Genomic DNA, 23,222 nt, shown 5'->3' with positions numbered 1-23,222 from the left:
AGTAATACATGATATGCCTCCAAATATGTAATAAATAGAAGAAAAGAAAAGTATTGCAATCATGCAAAAGATTCCATTGGCACAATTGTGATTGTCATCTGAGATCTTCACTTATTTGAGGCTGCTCTTAGTTTGGGTGTGGATGAAACTGAACTCCTTAAGAATGTCATAACTTCTGCATATTACTACAGCAGAGGCAACACAAAACTACTTTAAGTCACTTTAAATAAAGCCACTAAGATGTGAACATTACTGCTTATAGTCTGGTTCTCTCAGAAACTCCACTGCATTAATTATATGGAATTTATATATTCCCCAAAGTAATAAAAGAGACATTTAGATTACGACAGATTGCTTGACATACTAGTATTAACTTATTTGTGTAATAAAAAAAAGGATGTGGTTATACTGTAAATGTTAATGTAGTACTGACCCCATCCAGCCAAAAAGCACATATGTACTTAATGTATTTGTATACGTCTGTCATCACCTCGACGCTGCATTGTACACTGACAGTTAACCGTTGGGCCGCCTGGTGGCCTGTTTGTGAAGTACACCGGTACACGTCAACTCTGAGGACGGCGGCTGTGATTGGCTGTCGTTAATCACGTGTTTATTCTGAAGATGGCGTCTCCAAATGGAGGTAAATTCTAATTCCTTACCCTGCTTCGCCGTGTGTAAATTGTACATATTACGTCTTTAAGGATATTTAATCGTTAGCGACTCCAATTGTTGTCTTGCACGAACGTCCCGAGACGACGGAACACACATGTTAGCGCTGTATTGTTACAGTTTGAACATGTTTTCTCCGTTGGCCAAAGCATTCACGAGCCCCGGTGTAGTAACGTTATAACGTTATGTATCTGAACCTTACACACAGTCTGGGGCTTGAACCCGTCGTTCAGCTCCACCCGCAGAGCTCAGTCTGTGGGTGCTGCTAGCTAAAAACACAGCTAACCTCGGAAGCTTGCTGCTGTACTTTAAACGGGTCAAATTACCAAATACTTTCTGTGTACAGTGGACAAGAGCGTTAGTAGTTCTGGGTTTTAACGTCACTCGCGCGCACAACGTTATTGTTATTACTGCTGAGACTGGACTCGAGCTACAATGTTACTGCGTTTTTACAGTAAAGCGTCATATCGAGCTGCCCTCGTGCCTTTGTTAGACTTCTGTTGTTTTTTTTGTTTTTCCATGTTTTTCACTTTCATACATCTTGTATACAACACGTTTGTATACGTGTGTGTGTGTGTGTGTGTGTGTGTGTGTGTGTGTGTGTGTGTTTATACACTACATAACTCACAGTTAAAGGCACTGCGTTGTTTGTTGTTTATTAAAGTGTATTTTGGGTCAGAGGTTAAAGACAGTACTGGGCCTAGTTGCAATATTTAGTACAAGGTCAGCCATATTGGTTCAACCCAAGCACTGTTGGGACATTTAGATCTTAATTCCTCCACTTTTTGTTCCAGATGCAACAACAAATGTACACAAGACAACCATAAGTGTTCATCTCGGCTCACACTTTTAAATTCTTTCCCAAACTCTGCCCATTACTGTATTTACAAATGTGTAATGTCCCACAGAAAATGTTTTTTTTAAATATATATTTTATACATCTGATGTCGTGATAGGTGACGATTTCGAGAGCTCTTTGCTGAGTTTTGAGAAGTTGGACAGAGCGTCGCCAGACCTGTGGCCGGAGCAGTGTGAGTGTGCATTCCCCGTTCCTCTTGTGTGTAATCCGTCACGATGGAAGTGTGTGTTTCATACAATAATCTCGATCAACCTGTAATCTCTCACACAGTGCCCGGAGTTGCAGAATTTGCTGCATCTTGTAAAAATGTGAGTTAGCTTCACTTTGATTTACACGCTTGATAATTAAATCGGCTTGACATACTGTGATATATATATATATATATGTGTATATATATATAAATATATATATATGTATATATATATATATATATAGTCCTGATCTATAAATCTTGTTGTCTACTTAGACCTTTGTTGTGTCTTACATCACAGCCCATCAATAATTCACCCCGCAAATGGATGGCTGAACTAGAGAGTGAGGACATTGAAATGTTGAAAGGTAATGCAAAAAAACTGCAGAAATGGTGTTATTTTTTAATATCGAACAGGAAGATCCTTAGCGTATAATCCTGTTAAATGGGTTCGTAGCACTTGAGAGCCTTCATTGTGGGTCCTGCTATCCTCCTGCAGAGCTGGGTAGTCTGACCACAGCCAACCTGATGGAGAAGGTGAAAGGTCTCCAGAACCTCGCTTACCAGCTGGGCCTAGAGGAGTGTAAGTACAAGAACAAACAGAAACCTCTAAAGACTGCCTTCATATTCAAATGTTTTTGTTTACCGTTACTGAAAACACTCGATTTAAAAATCTATGTGACAAGTGTGCAAAGCGTCAAAGGTAGTCACGTGTTACCACTAGATGGCGCTCGTAGCCTTTCTGTCTCTAGCTCACGGATTATTGGTGGTGGAACATCCTTGTGTGCTTTTCACTTCCACATGTTGACTTGACAAAGGCGTTTATGTTGTTGTTTTTTTATTTAAAAATTTGAACTTTTCCAGTTCGAAATGACTCTTCATCGCTTTGAAACAGCAGAAATAAATTGACTTTTGAGGTCTTGAAATGATGGATTTAGGTCAATCTCGTTAAAAATGGAAAAATGTAAGAAACAAGGACGCGCTCACAAGAGCCCACACAACAAGTGCTGAAGCATTTGATTGATGCAAAATCTAGTTTTTAATCCATTGTCCACAGCCTCCATTGTCATAATCCGTGTGGATTAGAGAGATGTGGCTAAGTGCTCTAAGAGGAAACAATGGGTATTTATTTCTGCAGTGAAAAAGCACATAAGCAATAAAAAAAAACTGTGGCACAGCCCCCCCCCCCCCCCCTTAATGGGATGGAAGATATAAATAAATGTACACAGATTTGTTTTCTTCGTCTGAAGAGATCTTCTGATTGTAGGTGAAGCTGTAGAGCGACTGCGTTGGCATAATGAACAAATAATATCCAAGTGGACTTACTCGTGAAAAGAGAGCCCAGATGTGAGCAGCTACACATTAACAGGCTATAGATTGTGTAGCGTGCGTCTGTGTAGCATTTGCATAAACCTGCACATTGCAAATTCATTTAGCTGTAAAAGTGTCTAATCTCTCCCCGACTCCCCTAAACCTTGCAGGAGCTTGTAATCTGGCTGGCGTGAAGACGTTAGCCGTCACAGGTGCAGAGGCCCGCAGGCTTCGCAATCACGCCGCGTACCTCGGGATGACGGCACACAATGACGGTTATTATTGGTGTCGCAGCAGCCTTGTAATGGGTGCCTGTTTAATGCTCTCTGGTTTAATTTTCTCCTTTTCCCGGCTGTCAGGGGAGGCCTTGTAAATCTCAGCTACTTTTTCATCATGTTTGTGCACTCTTCAGTACCCGTAAACGAGACTTCGTGGAGAGAGGGCGGGAGAGGGGGGGGAGACACACACAGGATTTACTGCCCCCCCCCCCCCCCCCCCCCTCCCCCCCCCTCCCCCCCCCCCCCCCCTCCGGCATGTGGACTATTAAAGAGGAAGCTGGTTAATGGGCAGAGCACAATCAAGCAGGGAAAACTCAGCCACCCTACTGCAGTACAAGAACACCATCCTCCCCCCCTGAGCCCAGAATACACCTTAGCAGTTTCTGCTTTCTCATGCATATTGTGTACTGCGCACATACTGCTGCATGCTCATGTTTGTACATATCTATTAACACAGATATGAAGGATGGAGGGGGGGGGGATCTACCACTCCCTTAATCCCCTCCCACGCCTACTCCTCCACCAGCACCCCCAGTAATGTGTGTGAGGCGCTGGCCTGGTCCGGTCCCAGAGGGGCTTGACGCGTGCCTCTTCCTCGGGCCGCAGCTGTTACTCCGCCCCGTGATGAATGCCCCTGTCGTGGGCCGCTGAGCGCGGGCATCAAGCCCCCGAGTCTCTGGGGAGCGCTGAGGACTCTGATAAGTGCTGTTATTGGAGGTAATTGAAAGCTGAGTGTTCCTCTGGGAGGCACCGGAGGGCTGCTGAGAACCAGACTGCTGGAGCTGGAGCCGGTGCTGGTGCTCTATCAAACTTGTGTGCTCAAGGCTACCGAGTACCGCTCAACACTTGTCCGCCGAAACCAATCGCAGGAAATTACAAAATTGTCAAGTCACTGCAGTGCTTGTATGGCTGCGTAACATTTTTGAGTGAATACCTTTATTCTGATAATGTGATTATATTTCCAAGTCGGCGCTTTTTGGTGGTATTCACACATAGGGCTGAGGCCAGCTCCTAAAATGTCGGTTTGCGGTAAAAATTGTGTGAGATCTATGAGAGTTCAAGTGAACTGAGTCAGATAAAAGCTGAGAATTTACCCTGTAAAGCTTCAATGCGAGATTGGGAGCATTTTGATTGCCACTCAACGGCTCACAACGTGTGGAAGGCGAGCTCAGCGGCTCACAGCTAACGGTGCTAACAACGCTAACGGTGCGAACTACGGCGAAAGTGCTGACCGAGCTCACAGTGTTTAACTGAGGGGTAACAGGAGGGTGGGGGCCGGGGCGCTATACCTTTTAAATAGCAGGTGGTTGTTTGCTGCTATTTTAATAATGCTGACCATGTTAAATATAGTCCCTTTAAAATGAAATCACACATCTTTATAGTAAAAGATGAATCAAGCCTAAAATTGAACTGAAGACATCTTTTCCAGGCCATGGACTAACATATGAGTCTTATGAATTCATATGAGAGCGTTGATGTCTAGGTGACAGCATCACTCAGTGTATTCTGGGAGTTGGACCACCTGTAGCACCACAGAGCACCTCTCCTCCACCTCTCCTCACGGTGTACACCGAGGCTGACCTCTGGTGCTTCTGCCTGTGTGAAGGTGAGGCTGAAGGTTGCCCTGTCCTGACAGCTCCTAATGGGCCCGCATTCACCTCCTCCCCCTCCTCCTCCTCCTCCTCCTCAGGATCAATCTCCGGGCCTATTAGAAGCGTGCCACTGCTGAATATGATTGCATTCACTGGGCCCCACTGGTGCTAATGTGCCTCCTTCAATCATCAGGCGGGCTGACCGCGGGGCGGGCGGTTATGAAGTGCCGGAGCTGACAGCCGCTGTGTGAGGAGCCACCACTCTTCCTCCTCACCTCCTTTCCTCCTCACCTCCTTTCCTCCTCACCACCCTTCCTCCTCACCTCCTTTCCTCCTCACTACCCTTCCTCCTCACACTCTTCCTCCTTACTACCCTTCCTCCTCACTACTCTTCCTCCTCACCTCCTTTCCTCCTCACTACCCTTCCTCCTCACACTCTTCCTCTTCACTACCCTTCTCCTCACTACTCTTCCTCCTCACCACCCTTCCTCCTCACCACCTTTCCCCTCCTCACTACACCTCTTCACCACCCTTCCTCTTCACCTTCTCACCACCCTCCCTCCTCACCAGCCTTCCTCCTCACCACCTTCTCCTCACTACCCTATCTCCTCACCTCCCTTCCTTCTCACTACCCTTCCTCCTCACCACCCTTTCCTCTTCACCTTCTCACCACCCTCCCTCCTCGCCAGCCTTCTCCTCACCACCCTTCCTCCTCACTACCCTATCTCCTCACCTCCCTTCCTTCTCACTACCCTTCCTCCTCACCACCCTTCCTCTTCACTACCCTTCCTCCTCACCACCCTTCCTCCTTACCTCCCTTCCTCCTCACCACCCTTCCTCCTCACCTCCTCACCACTCTTCCTCTTCACCTCCCTTCCTCATCACCACCTTCCTCCTCACTACCCTTCCTCTTCACCTCCCTTCCTCCTCACCACCCTTCCTCCTCACCACCCTTCCTCCTCACTACCCTATCTCCTCACCTCCCTTCCTTCTCACTACCCTTCCTCCTCACCACCCTTCCTCTTCACTACCCTTCCTCCTCACCACCCTTCCTCCTTACCTCCCTTCCTCCTCACCACCCTTCCTCCTCACCTCCTCACCACTCTTCCTCTTCACCTCCCTTCCTCATCACCACCCTTCCTCCTCACTACCCTTCCTCTTCACCTCCCTTCCTCCTCACCACCCTTCCTCCTCACCACCCTTCCTCCTCACTACCCTTCTTCCTCCCTCCCTTCCTCCCTCACCACCCTTCCTCCTCACCTCCCTTCCTCCTCACCACCCTTCCTCCTCACCTCCCTTCCTCCTCACCACCCTTCCTCCTCACCACCCTTCCTCCTCACCTCCCTTCCTCCTCACCACCCTTCCTCCTCACTACCCTTCCTCCTCACTACCCTTCTTCCTCACCTCCCTTCCTCTTCCAACCTCCCTTCCTCCTCACCACCCTTCCTCCTCCCCTCCACTACTCGCTCTGCTCGTTTGTTCACCTCTCTCCTGCGTCTCTGTGGGGCTCATAGTTTGCGATGAATGGCAACATTGTGGTTGCGTCTCTTTGAAGGTGACACCTTCCGTGTCGGCTCAGTTTTTTGTTTTTTTTAATCATGTTAATGTTCAGTAACCTTGGGCTTTGTGCCGTTAGTTCCCTCAGATTCCCTCCCATGGAACTATATTTGTAATTGTTGGGGGTGCTGTTTCATAATAGTGCTGCTACTGTAGCGATTGTTCATTGTTGTGAAAATCTTTAGCGCTTCCACACACATTTTACGGACAGGATGACATGTGCGGAGCAGGTTGCAGCTGTATCTGATAGAGCCTGTCCATATCTCAAGCAGGATCAGTGTCGAAGCTGTGTGAAAGCAGAGGCAGGCAGAGCTCAACTCACACACACACACACACACACACACACACACACCGCTCCTTGGTTCTGCCTGCCTGCCGCATCCCTGAGCAGATCGGAAATGACACTCATTTCCATAAAGGCATTAGGAATTCATTGGATTTTCTTTCCCAGCTAATCATAGTGCGAGTGTAAAACCTTTTAGCTTTTTAATGAATGATTTTTGACTGATTGCCTATTAATAAGGACACCTCTTGAACAGGCATAGGCTGGGGCAGGGGTTGGGAGGTGCAGATGTGTTTGTTTTGGTGTGTGTGTGTGTCTGTCTGCGTGTGCGTGTGTGTGTGTGTGTGTGTGTGTGTGTGTGTGTGTGTGTGTGTCAGCCAGGCGAAAATGCATCGGAGGAGGAGGAGGAGAGGAGGAGGAGGAGGAGGAGGTGTTGGGCCCTCTCGTTGGGACATAAAGAGGAACCAGTGGCTCCCCTGGGAAATCACAGCTCGTGTCTGCATCTTAAATATCCCTGTGAGTATCAATAAGTGGGTAATTGAATTTTGAACACAAACATGAGCGTCAGGTGTATGTGTTGCAGGACGGGGGGGGTGGTGGGGGGGGGGGGGGGGGGGTGCTGTGTGGGAGCGCAGGCTGAATGTGTGCGCCTCCGAGTGTTTCTCTGCTCGTGTGTGTCGTCTCCTCTGTGTCTCCCCGGTCCCCCGGGGAGGAGGGCGGTGAAAGAGGATGTTAAATCCATTAAATAAAGCTTACAGCCCGTAATAGCTGAGCAGCACTCAGAGATGGGGCAGTGAGGGTCAGATAAGTCCTCTTAACTCTTAATGAAAGTGAATTGGGGCAGTCGGGGCCTGGGGTCCAGGACTCCAGTTAAACCCAGGTGGTCATCTGTCTTTGGAGCTAACAGGGGTCCAGGTGGCTCTACTGGGATCATGCCATGGAGAGAGGCAGCCGGGGGGGGGGAGCGGGGAGGCGATGATTACTCTCATTTTATACACAGGGGAGCCGTGGTGGGGGCTGGGAGTGGACTGTGACAATGACACCCAGATCACTCAGCGTAAACGAGGGGAAAAGTAAGATGTTACACCAGCGCGTTTCCTCTCGCATTTACATTTCGGGCCGCCTGGGATTCGTCACAACGACAACGATCTGCCAGAGCGGGACAGGAAGTCGGCAGAAAACATTGGGGTTGCACCGGCAGAATCTCGACGGTTAATTTGGGGCAAAAGGGGCGACATTTTAAATAGCCACGAGGCATATTTAGCTAGTTGCAGATATAGGTTAATCTCCATTGTTGCAATTAATCAGGACAAAACCTGCAGCCAGAGGATTATCGGGCTGGTGTGGGAGCAGACTGTTTGTTTACATGTTGCGTCTGTTTATGGCTACAAATATTTCAAATTGCTTTAATGAAAAAGGATTGCAATGATTGTCTAATATGGGTCACGTGGTTATATACAGTAGGATGTGGCTGTGTTTACTAAACTAGCTGTGATGGAATCTCAGACCAGATCTAGAGCTGAATGACAATTAGATAGCAACAAATCAACAGGGCAAGAGGATGGCCCACACAATCCATAAGGTGTCATTTAGTATGGATGGCAGTGGCACACAGGATGCTGATTAACTTAGTACAAAATTAGTAATTGACCTTTCTAATCAACTAAACAAATCTCTAAGTCCCACTAATCAGTATTGATCTACCCTGTTGTATGACAAAGCCTGTGTGTGTGTGTGTGTGTGTGTGTGTGTGTGTGTGTGTGTGTGTGTGTGTGTGTGTGTGTGTGCGAGCAGGTGGGTGTGTGTTTTTAAGGCACCGTGAGATGACGCAACGAAAAGTGTGATGAAAATATTTCATTTTTGTTTGTTTCGTTGTATTTATTTGAGAACGTTTTTTTTCTCTTCAGCGGTGGATAGAGATGCACTAATACTGCGAGTCCCATCCTTATTATGACCTATTATTATAACGCGTATCCTTTTCTTACTGTGACTATATAAAAGTCTTTCAGTGGTCCCGCTGCGTAAGCTCTTCATTCCAGTTCATCCTGCGTCGAATCCCGTCCCCACCTGTCGTACTCTCTAATGAGTTGCTGAACATTCCCCCCCCCCCCCATATTTCCTTTTTATATGAAGAGAGCCACACATCATAAACTGAGCTCTGATTTATGTTTAATGGGGTCTTTTTAATGTGATTATATCAATGATATTTCTATCTGAGCAGGGCGAGGCTGAGCTGAACCGTAATTAATAAGACCCTCAGCGGGGCGAGGGGGTCTCGGGAGTGGCAGAGCCGTCTCTTGATCCATCTTACAGTTCTCATCAAGAGACGGAGAAAGTGCTGAGAGAGAGAGAGAGAGAGAGAGAGAGAGAGAGAGAGAGAGAGAGAGAGAGAGGCTCGACACCTTAAAAATCTAAAATACGCTTCACCGGTCCTCGTGTAACTGCTCCTAATTCCAACGTGACATCGGAGCGCTAGCGGCTTCTGGGTCACCCCGATGTAATTGCTTTCTCCCGCCTGATTTTGATGGCTCCGTTTCAATCTTAAGCACCCTACGCATGTCCGGTGGGGGGGGGGGGGTCCTCCGATGACTTTGTTTGGGGTGATTTGAAGAGACAGCGGAGTGCAAAATGAATCCATCCCATTCCAATTAGCATCATCTTTAACCTAATGAGGGACACCTCAAGGTGATGTGGCCCCCCACGCCCAGATGCACCATTATCATTCCACGGCGGGCAACTCATTTCAATTTCTAACTGGCCCGGCTTTTTCATTACATAGTGGAGGGGGGGAGGAGGGGGGGGGGGGGGGGGGGGGGGGGGGGCTTCACACCAGCACACGGGCAGACAGCAGCTGAGATCCTGATCATATTCTCACTGCAGGCATCATGAAGGCGGATGACTTTCTGCTAAATGCCCATTTGAAATCAGTCGTCTCATGTCTGTGTGATGTACAATGGTAGAAACTAAATAGAGTCGCCGAGGCGATCTTTGCAGCTCATAACAACCGTAATGCACACTTTAACAAAGAGTAATTACTGCACCTGGATGCTGCGTCTCCAGCTTTTACAGCGATGCTGCAGGATGGTCCCCGCGGTCTCTTCAGCGACACGAGCGCTCGTCTTTTTCGTCTTTTGAGGGGAAAGCCTCGGTGAAGACCGGTTTTGACAAAAAGGGGCCCGCAGGAGGGACGATCCTGTTGTAGGACTGTTTTTTTTTTTGGCACAGTTAACTGTCTTTGTGTGAAATTCTGCTGCGTTGGGCCTTCAGCAATTTTGACGATCTGTTGTACTCGCGTCACAGATGTCGCTGGGAATCAGGTGTGGGGGGAAATGAGCGGAGCTGGGAAATATTCACACAATTATGGAACCGTCATTTTTGGTTGAATTGTTTGTACATTCATTTACAGCCTTTACAAACCTGTAGCCGGTATTCAAATGACATCATTTTGGATTTTGCAGTAATACAATTATCCAGAATTTCAGGATGATGACAGAAAGTAAACATACATTTATGTCACAGAATATGTTTTGCATTATTTCCTCAGACCCGTCAGATTTGGGTTTAAGTTCAACCACCGTATTTAATGCTGAGACGAACGTCACTGTTTGGCCGTTTAAAGTGTTTCCCTTATTCTTTAATTTCTCTTATTTTATACATGGCCATATTCCATATTCACAAGCGGAGGTTAACGGAGACACTTTGCTTCTATTCTTACTGGCCTTGCCTCCACACAGATGCACACTTTCATGCATGCGTAGGTCTCAGTGCTACATCGAGACGGCCGATCAAGCGAATCACGAGACTCTTTGGTCGCTACGCTTCCATTTTATGTTGTTTTCCATGTCCTGAATGAACAGATGTTTGTATAAATTACCTCCCGGTGTGACACTGTAGATATTAAATACATGCTTTGCATTACTAAACAAGCAGGTTGGAGCTGCGGGCAAACGCTGTGGAAGACTGTCTGATTCTTACCAACTCATACAAACTCAATCTGTTGACGTCGCGTCTTCTTGTCTCCCAGCCAGGGAAATGACCAGGGGGAAGTTTCTGAACATCTTGGAGAGGCCCAAGAAGTGACGTGGGTTTGGTTGAAGCAGCAGGAAGTGTGGGACTCCGAAGGTGAATGTGATCTATGTGTTTACCGGCGTGCATAACAACACAGTTCAAGGACTTTACTCTCGAACCCTTAATTGGAGTAGAATTGCTCCGTCACACAGCTGAGGTCTCCTCTCAGTGTGCCTGTAGTCCTCACAGATATAGAGAAGCCTTTACATTGACAGGAACATGTAGAACGATGAATTTCTTCTCATCGCATTTCTCTGTTGCTTGTAGACCTAGCTTGATGAAATGTTCGTTATTTATTCTTATTTCTATTTTAAACGTGATTTACTTCTTTCTGTTTTTGTCGTGTGTAATTTGTGAAGTTGTTTAATAAAGTTTTAAAAAGATGACTGCCTTTCATTTGAAGTCTTTTTTTGTGTGATTTAAGTTTGCAGCCAAAGCGACTTAACTTTTTGCTTCTTTCTCAGAGAACTTTTAATTAGGCCATGCAGCATGTCAGGAGCTCCGACGTGAGAGTCTCCTCCCGGCTACCGGGGGCCATGCTTTCCATTTAATGAGCAGTTGAAGCAGGGTCCCCCTCCCCCCGAACACAAAACATTGCGTAAAAATAATATTGCGCATTGTCATCGCCTTTAATGAGAGCTGACATAATTACTAGGACCATTTCTTTTCTAATTAGCACACTTCGGCGTTGTCGGAGCGAGCGGCCGGGCCTGAAGAGAATCAGACAGGCATGCCGAGTGGGAAACAAAAAGAAGTCCATCCGCCGTAATTAGGTAAGACAATGCCTCGGACTGTTCTCGGCTGGAGATGTCGCTGGGGCTCCGGCCGCTCACTCCCAACCAGTTACACGTCTCCCCGGGCCGCTAATAAGCCCCTAATCGTCTTTCCGATTCACACGGACAGAGGCCACCATTGCCTCAGTGGCTTCACCCCCTGCCTCTCACGCGGACCCTGGCTCACCCCTCCAAAAAAAAAAAAAAAAAAAAAGACTGTTTTCAGTTCTGTGGGTTTCTGAGAGAGAGTGGCTTCCTCAGGGTGTGCTGATGGAGCTTTCTGGTGAGGACCCCGGGTCAGCAGGAGTATGGAGCACTTTGTGGAAGCTAACGATCCAGATACAGGAGTGTTGTTGTTGTTTTTACATAGTCTATACAGGAAGTGATCAAAATAGCATACTACCTGAAATAATGTCAATACCGTGTAACCGTCAAACTGTCCTTTACAATACTATAGCTTAGCTTATGGGTCATCAAAATACAAAAAAAATGGTTATCCTTCTCCAGCCACCTTACCCTCTGGAAAAGAGTTGTGGAACATGTTGACAAAAAGCCATTTGTTAACAATTATACTGGAAAAAAACTTTATTAATGACTTATTACCATTCAACTGCAGGCTTGTGGCCTATTAGAGAGTGAAGGCCTCCTTCAGCAAACATGTATAACTGCGTTATAAACAGGTTGAAAATATATTAAATTCTTAATTTGTGAGGTAACTATAGCTGTAAAATAAATGCAGGTCTACAATATTTGAGTAAATGAATTAGGCTCCATCACTGTAACTCATAAACCCCTTCTGACAGTGAAACGTTTCAGTTTGAAGTTGTTTGTTTTTGGTGATTGTTAAGTTCTGGAGGTGGCTGCCGTCACCGGGACTGGTTGCATACTTGTTGATGCAGACTGAGCGTTGACGTGGTAAGCGACCTGACACCCACAATATGGTCCCTCAGCCAGACAGCCTTTTCAAGTAACGGGTCAGTCCCCACAGAGCTGGTCATCCATATGGAGAGAGGGAGGGAGGGAGAGAGAGAAAGAGAGGGAGAGAGATCAGAGCTCCTCCATCCATCCACAGTGCCTTGACCTCACATAGCCTCTGTGCCCCGACAAACGTCAATCCGATGTGCCCCGAGTCCTTAAATTAGCTGTCAATTAGTGCAAATTAATCAACTCCTCGCCTAATTAAGCAATGCCGACGGGCAGCTACCAAACATGCCATTGTGGAGGAGCCATGAGAAAGCTGCGGGGCTTGCAAACTCTGTCTGTGCTGGAGGGGGGAGAGGGAGGGAGGTGGGGGCGTGGCCTCACATCATCCAGTGCTTTGGGAAAGCCGAGGCTCTGACTGCTGTAGTTGTTTTTCCCCCCCTGACTCGGCTCTACATGGGTGCTGTCATCAAGTTGTCCTGCACCCTGTTCCAGCACCGAGGACGCGGCTTGATTCAGCACCACAGAGACCGAATCACACCGGTGTCCTGCCGCAGAGGGTTCTATCCCGTCTGAGGGGAGACATTTACTGTTAGTCTTAGAAAGCATGAGTTTTACATCACTTTGAAACCCAATAAAAAAACAACACATTGCTGGTGTTGCATAAGTAGAAGTTCATATATGGGATAAGACATCTTGAGAAATGTTTCTTCATATTTATGTGCAAAAATCCATCTGCTGCGCGGACGAGTTAATGCATTCAGTTGTATTCCCGGTGCTGCTGTGACCTTCCTGGAAAAAAAAAAGTTGTCCTCTTATTCATTCTCACAAAATGCATTTTTAGCTTTAGCAGTCACATCAGCAGGATATGATATTCATTAGAGTGGGCGGCTTTTTGCCTGCAGCTGCTTATCGGTGTCTGACCTGCTGCAGAGGAACACCCGCGTGAAGGTTACAGGCTGCATACGTTTATCATTGCTTACTCATACCGGGGCCGGTAACATCATCTCTGAAAGGTCCGAGAACACTTTGTCTCTAACTGTGCACGATACGCCCAGAAGTGACACATGCAGAAACAGGAGTGAAGGGAGCAGAGAAAGGATGGAGGGTGGAAGGAGGGAGGGGTGGAGGAGGGGTGGGGGCAGATAAACAAAAAATGTCCAACAGCTGTTTGCTTTTTAATCTGCAGCCGTCAGATCCTGCAGGTCTTTGATGGGCAACCCAATCTATACGCGAATGACTGAACTAGATCTTCCCTTAATCTAGAGCCTTATTAGGCAGCCTCTCTGCTGCATGTAAATCAGCACGCAGCCATTTTCATATCGGAGATGGATTATTAAAAGCCATACAGAGAGGAGACGTGTTGCACTCTCAACAGACCAACCGGGCCTGTATAGATTGCAGCAGGAGCGACGGTAGAGGGAGAGGGGGGGGGGGGGGCAGTAACTTGTAATAGACGGGTCATCCTGACTCACACCCTTCCGTGTTAATAAATGACTTGATCCCAACAGGCTGATGTCTCATTAGCATATCCTAATAACATTGATTTCTTCATTACAATTTCCACTAAATAGGCCCTAATTAGTTTCAACTGGCCAGCCACTAATTGCAGCAGCAATATTGTTCTCCTTTCTTAATAAGCAGCACATTTCACACTGTTTGATATGCAACAACAACAAAAAATGACGTTGCAGGGCAGATCTGTTGAGGCTGTGTAAGTCACAATTTGTGTATTTTTAGGTTACATTAAGATAAAATAAGATAATCCTTCATTAGTCCCACAGCGGGGACATTTGCAGAGCAGCAGAGTTGAAACGAACAAACAAGAGACATAAGTGGAAAAACGAGTATAATAAATACGTAATCACACAGTGAAGGTAAAATTAAAAATAATAAAATACAAAATATGTTATAGTCGGACTGAATGGTTGTTAATATTTAACAGGTTCCCCAGATTGTTCTTGTTTTACATTGTAACGAACATTGACTTGAGATTTTATTGCAACAGTATTGTATTATTACTTTAATAACAAGCCATGTGCAAAGTAAATCTAACAAAATTAGCCAATCCTTATTTTTGTTCTAAATGATTTACAACACAATTCATGCTAATGTAAAATTATACCATAAGCATGAAATATAAAAGCATCATATATTCATGAGTTTAAGTTTTGGCACAGACATTTTAAATTAGCTCCATGATAATGAGAATATTCTCTCTTTTAACTCTCATTATCTGATTGACACTGGAACACCAAGAATGAGGATGAACGTGGTCTGCATCTTTATTATTATTATAATAATAAATACAGTTATTAAAATAATCATGACCCACAGTACGCATATGTTTTCTATATGTTCTGCAATTAAGTCACAAATCAACCAAATGCAATAAGGCCTTCATGCAAAGACTGGCATCAACTAAAAATGCAAATACAAAAAAAAAAATCGTAATTGTTTAAATAGTTTTGCCTTCATATTTCATCAATATTCTGCCATGATGCCAACATTATGTTTTAAGCCTATATGACCCGATTATTCAGTGTATCGTTCAAATTAGTTTTCTTTTATTTTTTTGTATTGTAATGATGCATAAGTTAATAATTATTAACAGGTCAGGGAATTATTTAATAGTCTTCCATTTGTGTCCCATATTCTGTATAATTCTCCCTCTCCTCCGGGGAAATGTTGCTGTGATTTAATCTGCTCTGTAGTCTGTGCTGCTGCTGCTGCTGCTGCTGCTGCTGCTGCTGCTGCTGCTGCTGCTGCTGCTGCTGCTGCTGCTGCTGCTGTGGGATTAACGCAGTGCAGGACCGCGCAGCGCAGAGTGGGTCCATATCGTCCAGCTGTCGTTTTTTTTTTTTTTTTTTGGGGAGGGCCTTTGATTTGCGTGTGATGAGTTTCCCATAGCATCTGGAGATCAATTATCCATTCATGTGAGCCAGTGGTTGTACAGAGAGATCATAGCTCTGTGTGTGTGTGTGTGTGTGTGTGTGTGTGTGTGTGTGTGTGTGTGTGTGTGTGTGTGTGTGTGTGTGTGTGTAAACAATTCAGCAAAAGCTAATACATACTGATTTATTCTAGGATGTTGAGGTAATTTTGCAGCATTTCAAAGGTAAGTAAGAGGTGTGAAATAGACGATTTAATTAGGCCTGACTATAAGAAAACTGATATAAGCAATGATGTATATATATATATAATAATAATGAGTTTATAATAGCTTAAACAATATTTGGTGTGTGTTACTATAAATGTAGTGTATGATAAAACTATAGGTCCCTATCTTTGTCACTTTCAGTCGATTCCAGGCTCCTGACGCTGGTTCTCGTTCTCATTTCGCCGCTCTCCCTGCAGCCCTGAAGAGTCATTTTGTTGCATCCTTTCTCTCTGTAGCCTAAATCCTTTCCTCGTGTATCCACATAGTCCTGAGGAAATGCAGATATGTATCCGAGAGGGCGTATAATGCATCCTTGATCCACAGGAATCCGGAATCCTTGCAGCTGATTGGCTGCTGGGTCCTGCCTCTTGTTGGGATGGACCTGTTGGATAAAAGGAGCATTTTTCTAAAGGACACTTGTGTGTTATACAGACGATCATGCACTGGGGACCATCCTGTAAGACGGTATAATAAGAAATAGGCCTTTCAAGTAGCATCCGAAGACACCATGACGGGGAAACAAGGCGCCGTGCTGTCGGAAAGTTTACATTTATCGGAGAAAAGCTCTCTGGGTGCGAATGGAGGGAGTATCGGCCACCAGCCGAAGAGCAGCGCGACCCATCCGCCGCCCAGGTGCACCGGCTTTGGCATCCAGGAGATACTGGGGCTGAATAAGGAGCCGTCCGCGGCCCCGAGGAGCCCGCTGAGCTCGCTGCCGGTCGGGGCGCACCTGCTCGCCGCTAGGTCCTTGCTGGGCCCCGTCGGCATGGGTGTGGGTGTCGGCATGGGATTAATCGACCCTGGTAGAATTCCGTCGTTTTACAGACAACCAGCGTTTTTGGAGACGGTGCTGTCGAACGCGCACGATGTTCACCTGCAGCCTCACGGCAGGTCCGTAGGGCCGCTGGACACCAGTCAGTCTGCCAGCTCAGGTGATGTGATCTCAGTCTATTCATTCATTTATACTGATACATACTGATCTCAATGATATGCCTTTTTTTTTCATATTTCCAACCTGCTTCTGTGCGTGTATTGCCATTTTTTCACATTGTTTTATTATTATTCTTATTATTGCTGTTGTTATTGTTGATGCTATTGTTATTATTATATTATGTGGCATTATATAAAATAACTGATATGAAATGGCTTGATAAAATAGCAGTGTTGTTTCAGTGTCCACTGCTATTTATCACATTTATTCTGAAAATAAAAATAAAAAATATATATTTTTAGGTTAAAAAATGTTATTTAACTCTAATGTTTGTTTTCTGTTTCAAATCCAGACTCTGATGATTTGTCTTCAAATGAAAGAAAACTCTCAAAGTCATCAGTAAGTCAAAGCAAGAAACGGAAGAAAAGACGTCACCGGTTAGTGTTGGTTTTTGATTTTGTTATTCTGTTTAGAAAGGACAAATTCCCAGAAAGTCACGACTGTATTTTTAAAGTAACGAGTAGCCTAATCATGCAGGCCACATATGTGCAATGATCAAATAATCAGATAATGAACTAGTCAAATCACAGATTTTACTATAAATTAAACGCAGATTTGTGTTTCCTGACGTTCAACGCATGCTCTGTTTGGTTTGCTACATTTCTTACACCCATGCACACGGATGCTAAAAGTCTTTGTTTATAGAAATCAACTCTTATTTATATAAATGTGTTCAATGTTGCCTTTCCTTTTTTCTGTTTTTTTTTTTTTAATTATTTACGTCTTTATTGAAATCAGACTGGCTTGATTCCTGCAGGACACAATATATTATGTCCAATATGTCCACATAGTTCAAATCATAACCCGTTTCCACAGGACCATATTCACCTCATATCAGCTGGAGGAGCTGGAAAAGGCCTTTAATGAAGCGCACTACCCTGATGTTTATGCCCGGGAGATGTTGGCCATGAAAACAGAGCTACCTGAAGACAGGATACAGGTAATACTCTCGCCAGCCACTCTGATAATAAGAATAATAATAATAATAATAATAACAATAATAATTCAGCATCATTCAATCGAAAGTTTGTGCTTGTAGATGTTAGACCGGGGACCATCATTTTCTTCTGTAACATACACAGTTTTTGTGTTTCAATTCATTTTCATTTTATCACTTTAACTCTTATAAATTAAGCTGTATTTTAAATATTTGAATTATATATCCTACATCAAGATGTTATGAGGCACTAAGCTTATACTTTTAGACACCTTCATTCCAATAAAAATGCTAAATCTAAAAGATTATTATTTTCTTTTTGGCTATGTCATCTAGTACAAGCAAAATACTCAAATAGGTCCGTCAAATATTTTCTTTAAAACACGTTTATCTATATTCTCCTTTGATATGCTCTGTGCCAAATATATATTAAATGCTTGGCTAATGAAAGCAACATAAAGACACGTATTCAGTCAAAGCATCTCAGCCTATTAATAATCATCATTGTACAGACTGGATATTGTCATAGACCACTCTTGTAATAATAATAATAATAATAATAATAAGTGTCTTTAAAACATATCTCATTATTTTATATTTGGTGTGTGTGTGAATGCTATAAGGCAAACATTATTGTCGGCCTTATGAATGTTCACCTGTAATTGTTCACCTCCTGTAATATTTTGAGCACGTGCCGCCGGCTGCTCTGACGTTTAAAGGGGGAGATGGGCGAAGTGAGTCCCCGCAAATCGATCAGCGAAGCTCCCCTCCTGTCTGAACAAAGAGCGCTCTCCTCCAGCGCCCCTCGCCAGGACAGATAATCTCTCATCGGGCGCAGTTGGATGTGAAACAATTTGTTCTCGGAGAAGGAGCCGCTAACGACCTAATCAAGCTATCAAGGCGGAAGAAGATTGCAGTGTGACCTGGACCATCCATCTGCCGGGGGCGCCTTTTAATCTCGTTCTCATTACGGGCTGCAACAGTACAGCCGCAAATAAATAATAAAAAAAAGAAGGAAATAAATAAATAAGCCCAGGCCTGCTCCTATCCTAAATAACATTAACACCCAATTTCTCATTGAGTGTAATTAGTTAAATCAGACGAGCTCGGGAGGCTGGCTGGCTGCTGGAGGTACGCAGGGAGTTCAAATGAAATAACTACATTGAATTTATTAGCACGGGTCAATAGCGCTGCTCCCCCGAGTCCCGGTAGTTTAATTTCCCGTGATATTTGCCCGCCTGCCCGCCATCGATTGGGCCTGAAATTAACTTATTTTTCAATCAGCCTCGGCGTGCCCCTGGGTCACTCCTCCTCACAGCCTCCACGCGCGCTTCTTTTGAGGGACAGAGAAGCAATTTCTCATATAAAAAAAAAAAGAGAAAAAAAAGTATCTTGTATGAAATAAGGGTTATCATCAGAATTATCAGGAGAAGAAGGAGAAAAAAAAGCATGAAAACGGTTTGATCGTTTTTCCATTTAATACCCCCCCCTCCTCCTTCCTCTCTGCACAGAGCCATCAGAGGTGCCTAAGTGTTTAACAATCCTGTGTTGTGCTATGCTATCAATTTGGCCTCGCTCTCTCTGAGCTGACAGATAGCCTGCAGAGCCTTAAGCAGTTGTTGGCGGTGGCCAAGTGAAGTGTCACGCTGTGTCAAACCATCTATAACGCGGCCACAGGTAGCTGCAGATCAGCTGTGACAGGAGGCACAGATCCTTCACACCTGTAGCCAGCAGCTTATGGGAAATCAATGGACTCAATCCAAACGGTGCACTTGTTATCTCAAGTTACTACGGATCACACTAGAGATTCCCAAATGGGTCAATGTTTGAAATGCACTTTTCATGCACAAACAATAGCACAACGTTAGGAACGGCTTCAGTAATGGTTCATACACAATGCGCCATAGCTCTGCAGGTCAGCTAGAAGCTGTTACAAGAATGCAGTTATACATGTGTGGAATGCATTAATAAATACTGAGGCTAATAAAGCTGGGTTGCTTCCTAATAAGCCCTCATGTTTGCAGTTCTAAAATGGCGGCAGAGGATATGGACCAACATCCAAACAGAAAGGATAAACAGCTGCCACATGGACCCAACCTAACAACCCAGAATCTACAGTCTTATAACTGACATTACATTACATGAGTAGTAAATCATGTGTTAATTATTGATAAAAGCCAAAACCTCTTTAAGCTGCCTTATTAGAAAGCGGTACCAGGCATTAGGCCTAAAACTATTAGTTGTAGGCCTAATCCTTATAATCCAACACATAGGAGTTGTTTGTCTCATCTGGAGGTGGAGGTGGAGGCGCCGGTGACTAATAAACGGGTTGTTCATGTCTTTCCTGTTTACAGGTGTGGTTTCAGAACCGCAGAGCCAAGTGGAGGAAGAGGGAGAAGTGCTGGGGCCGCAGCACTGTGATGGCTGAGTACGGGCTGTATGGAGCCATGGTGAGGCACTCCATCCCCCTGCCAGAGTCCATCCTCAAGTCTGCCAAGGACGGCATCATGGAGTCCTGCGCCCCCTGGCTGCTCGGTGAGGCTGCTGTCCCCCCCCCCCCCCCCCCCCATTCAGCATCATTGTCCCATTGTGTCAACAGTTCATGGTTGTTCTATGTGGAGAGTGTATGCACCTCATTATTAAACAGCAGCAGTACAGCCTTTCTATGTGAAATGTATTCACGCGTAATCTTAACGGCGGTGGAGTGACAGTGTGCAGCAGGGACTCATGGCGGATGCTCTAATTGTAAAGCAGCGACACTTCTTAAACACAGAGAACAGTGGCATGGACTCTGCATTACATGAAACATGTTCATCCTTGACGCTGGTCACGCCTTGCCCATCATCCATTTATTTTAAACATTAAATTCTAAACCGGAACTATTTTTTTGCTTGCTATTTTCAGTCCAAGATGGCTTACCAATCAACAGACGCTATTCTAAATCTGAATACCCGCAACTCTTTGCAGGGATGCACAAAAAGTCCACGGAGACAGCGGCCCCCCCGGCAACAGGACAGTGCGACGCGCCCCAGCAGCCGAGCTCTCAGAGGGCGGAAGAGGCCGAAGCCGAGGAGAAGAGGTCAGAGGGCAAGTCCACCATTTCTAAAGAGGAACTGAGAGAGAACAGCATTGCCGCACTCAGGGCCAAGGCACAGGAGCACAGTGCCAAAGTGCTGGGGACGGTTTCTCAAGACAGACTGCTGGAGGGCAAACAGGAGAGACAGGCGGCCGAGGAGAAAGCCGCCGATCCCCCGAGTCCCGCAGAGGAGGAGAAAAGTCCCTAGAGGCCGTCACGTTCCTGTGGACTGATACCGTCGCGAGTGAATGCAGTGGGCTGCGCTTCCCCCAACATTAACTCGCTGTCCTGCAGGTGTTCATCCCTCATTGACTTCTCTAGAACTGGCCCGCGTCTGGACTTCTTTAAGAAGACAACTCATCTGGCCACTGCTGCACAGAGGAATGCAAAATGCACTTTTTTTTTTTTTTTTTTCCTGATTTAATTCCAAAATCTACAGTTTGTTGTTGCTTATGCGTAGTAGAGAAGATTTGACTGAGTGGGGAGTAAAGTGTTAATACTGGTGTGTATATAGATCCCACGGTTATATAGAGAGTCAGATGAGTAAAATTAAACAGTTATATCATATTAATCAGGACTACCGACGACCCATGAGCAGTCAAGTGCATTTCATCCTTGGCATTCGTTTCAATGTTGCTTGCACAATTACTGAATGGTGACATTTCAGATAAAAACCATCCCACCGACAGAAAGTAATTGTTGTCCTATTTCGCACTGTATATACTTGATATATTAATCTCGCTCACCGACGCACAATTTGAACATATGTTTACTTGTAGTCCTACAAATTGTTTGTGTTTTCATCTCAAAATATGTATAACTCAAAATACAAAGTCATAAAATAGAAATAACCTTTTATTAAATGTGGCTTTTTTTTTGGTGTCTATTTGTTCTGCTTTTCCTTTTTCAAACAAGTGGTCAGCTTGTGAAGGCATTGCTGAAACACAAAGTTGCCCTGGTTGTCGGAGACGCCACTTGTTGTCGCTCGACGCTCTGCTGGCTGGGCTCATTAGGACGCGGTCTATGCGGCTGCACGCTTGGATTAGCCCCTGTAATCCGTCGCAGTTGAGAGCCTTCACTTTCAGATTAAACTAAGGGACCGGTGCTTTTGGGGCAGCAGAGAGAGGGAACGCAAACCCCTCCGAGCAGGATGACCTCAGCCCGATTTCAAATCACTTTAATATGCTATTAGCAGCCGACTCGCAAGCTGTTTCCATCCTCTTATCCGAACACAAAAGTCTAACAGCTTTACTTGTCGGCGATCTTCATTTTCCAAATAAAGCTATACATCACGCCGCTTCATCTCAGCTTTACGACACGCCTATGTGTCTGCATTAGCTGTAATCCATATCACATTTTAAACGTCGTCCTCAGTTAGCTAATGGGGCTTCCTAATGAGTTGAACAATTGAGTTCCACTCCAATTAAACAGAGTGCAATTTCCAAAGGGCAAGGGACGACTGTTATCAGTATGCTGCTGCATGTCTCAGCACTGAATGGCCCTCAGAGTGGAACCATAATGTCAGCCGATGGGGAAAAAGGTTGCTAATTAGGTTGTTGACAGAGATAAGTATACACACAATAACTGATGATGGCTAGGAAATGGACTGGAGTGTGTCAGAGTGATGAGGAATGTTGATGGGATGAACCTGGGGCCTGCTCGCAATGAATAAAGTTCATTCCAAGTAAAAGGACAGCGAGCAGGAATTCTCATTTCTCCTTCCTATGGACACATTTCCTCCTATGCACTGTCTGCAAGTCAGTTGAAGGTGTGCATGAGCCTTCATGGTCAAGGTAGAATAGTATTTAAAAAGACGGTATATATATATAGAGAGAGGCATGCTTGAGATTCAAAGGGTGGGTTTCCGACGGAGAGCTCATGCCACAACGTTAGAGAAGTTTTGTTTTTACATTCAAACCTGAAAAGACAGATACACTCCAGACACATTCTCCCCGAGCCGACAGAGAGTCGGTATCTTCACATAGTCTTGATCCTGCCATCTCTGGTTAAAGGCTAATTGTATTGCCTGCTTCTTTCACCACTCTGCAGTTTAACAACATGGGTAATTTCCATTTTCTAAGTCGCCAAATGTTGGAGATAGAGAAGAGAAATACGATTTTGCGCATCCTCTTTTAAGGTGGAGTTCTCATTAAACCCAGTAGCCATTTGAGCCCGAGCGACAGGAGTGGTTTGCAGTAGACTGAGCCCTCACCTCCACAGGCCCTCAACCCAATTCATTTATTGAGGCCAAGACATATAGAGCGAGGATTATTCCTCTAAGTGCAAAGCTATTTAATCCCCCGAGAGTGGAATAGAAGGTTATGATAAATCAGATTTGCTGAAGATCAAGCTGTTTACATTGGATATGAGGAGGTAATTCACAGTATCCCTTATGATGGACAGTCTGCTTGTTGAAGATAAATCAGAAGATCATTTCAATCCATGTAAAGTGAGATCAGAGGGAGGTTTATGGAAAGATTTCGACTAATGCAACATTAACATTCAATTTCTTTTTGATGGGGTGATGAGGAATGTGATTTCATTGGTGAGATTAAGT

At 45.0% G+C, this 23,222-nt stretch overlaps 2 protein-coding genes across 3 annotated transcripts; both read left to right on the top strand.

Annotated features, from left to right (window-relative positions):
- The first annotated feature begins 607 nt into the window (after nt 1–607).
- On the top strand, nt 608–11,194 carry lin52 (lin-52 DREAM MuvB core complex component). The gene is made up of 6 exons (XM_068721710.1): nt 608–643; nt 1,629–1,703; nt 1,802–1,839; nt 2,023–2,089; nt 2,221–2,304; nt 10,767–11,194. The coding sequence occupies exons 1-6, from the start codon at nt 625–627 to the stop codon at nt 10,820–10,822; spliced, it is 339 nt and encodes a 112-aa protein (XP_068577811.1). The 5' UTR covers nt 608–624; the 3' UTR covers nt 10,823–11,194.
- A 4,975-nt stretch (nt 11,195–16,169) lies between these two features.
- Nucleotides 16,170–21,438, top strand: vsx2 (visual system homeobox 2). Of its 2 annotated transcripts, none has more exons than XM_068721769.1 (5): nt 16,170–16,593; nt 16,945–17,029; nt 17,469–17,592; nt 19,944–20,124; nt 20,557–21,438. In XM_068721769.1, the coding sequence occupies exons 1-5, from the start codon at nt 16,170–16,172 to the stop codon at nt 20,871–20,873; spliced, it is 1,131 nt and encodes a 376-aa protein (XP_068577870.1). In that variant the 3' UTR covers nt 20,874–21,438. The 2 variants fall into 2 exon arrangements, with proteins under 2 accessions (XP_068577870.1, XP_068577869.1); XM_068721768.1 differs by having other exon boundaries at nt 20,494–21,438.
- The last annotated feature ends 1,784 nt before the right edge of the window (nt 21,439–23,222 follow it).

This window comes from Cebidichthys violaceus, unplaced genomic scaffold, assembly GCF_023349555.1.
Source record: "Cebidichthys violaceus isolate CVI_PGR_0920_01 unplaced genomic scaffold, fCebVio1.0.p SCAF_28, whole genome shotgun sequence".
NCBI lineage: Eukaryota > Metazoa > Chordata > Actinopteri > Perciformes > Stichaeidae > Cebidichthys > Cebidichthys violaceus.
The sequence above is the reverse complement of the archived record's forward strand: the minus strand, read 5'-3'. Positions and strand labels throughout refer to the sequence as shown.

Excerpts from the sequence above, each read along its gene's own strand:
- lin52 (XM_068721710.1), top strand. Across the intron at positions 1,704-1,801 it reads AGACCTGTGGCCGGAGCAGT|TGCCCGGAGTTGCAGAATTT; the intron begins GTGAGTGTGCAT and ends TCTCTCACACAG. Across the intron at positions 2,090-2,220 it reads GGACATTGAAATGTTGAAAG|AGCTGGGTAGTCTGACCACA; the intron begins GTAATGCAAAAA and ends ATCCTCCTGCAG.
- vsx2 (XM_068721768.1), top strand. The coding sequence starts at position 16,170 with ATGACGGGGAAACAAGGCGCCGTGCTGTCGGAAAGTTTACATTTATCG. Across the intron at positions 17,593-19,943 it reads TACCTGAAGACAGGATACAG|GTGTGGTTTCAGAACCGCAG; the intron begins GTAATACTCTCG and ends TCCTGTTTACAG. Across the intron at positions 20,125-20,493 it reads CTGCGCCCCCTGGCTGCTCG|TCCAAGATGGCTTACCAATC; the intron begins GTGAGGCTGCTG and ends TGCTATTTTCAG.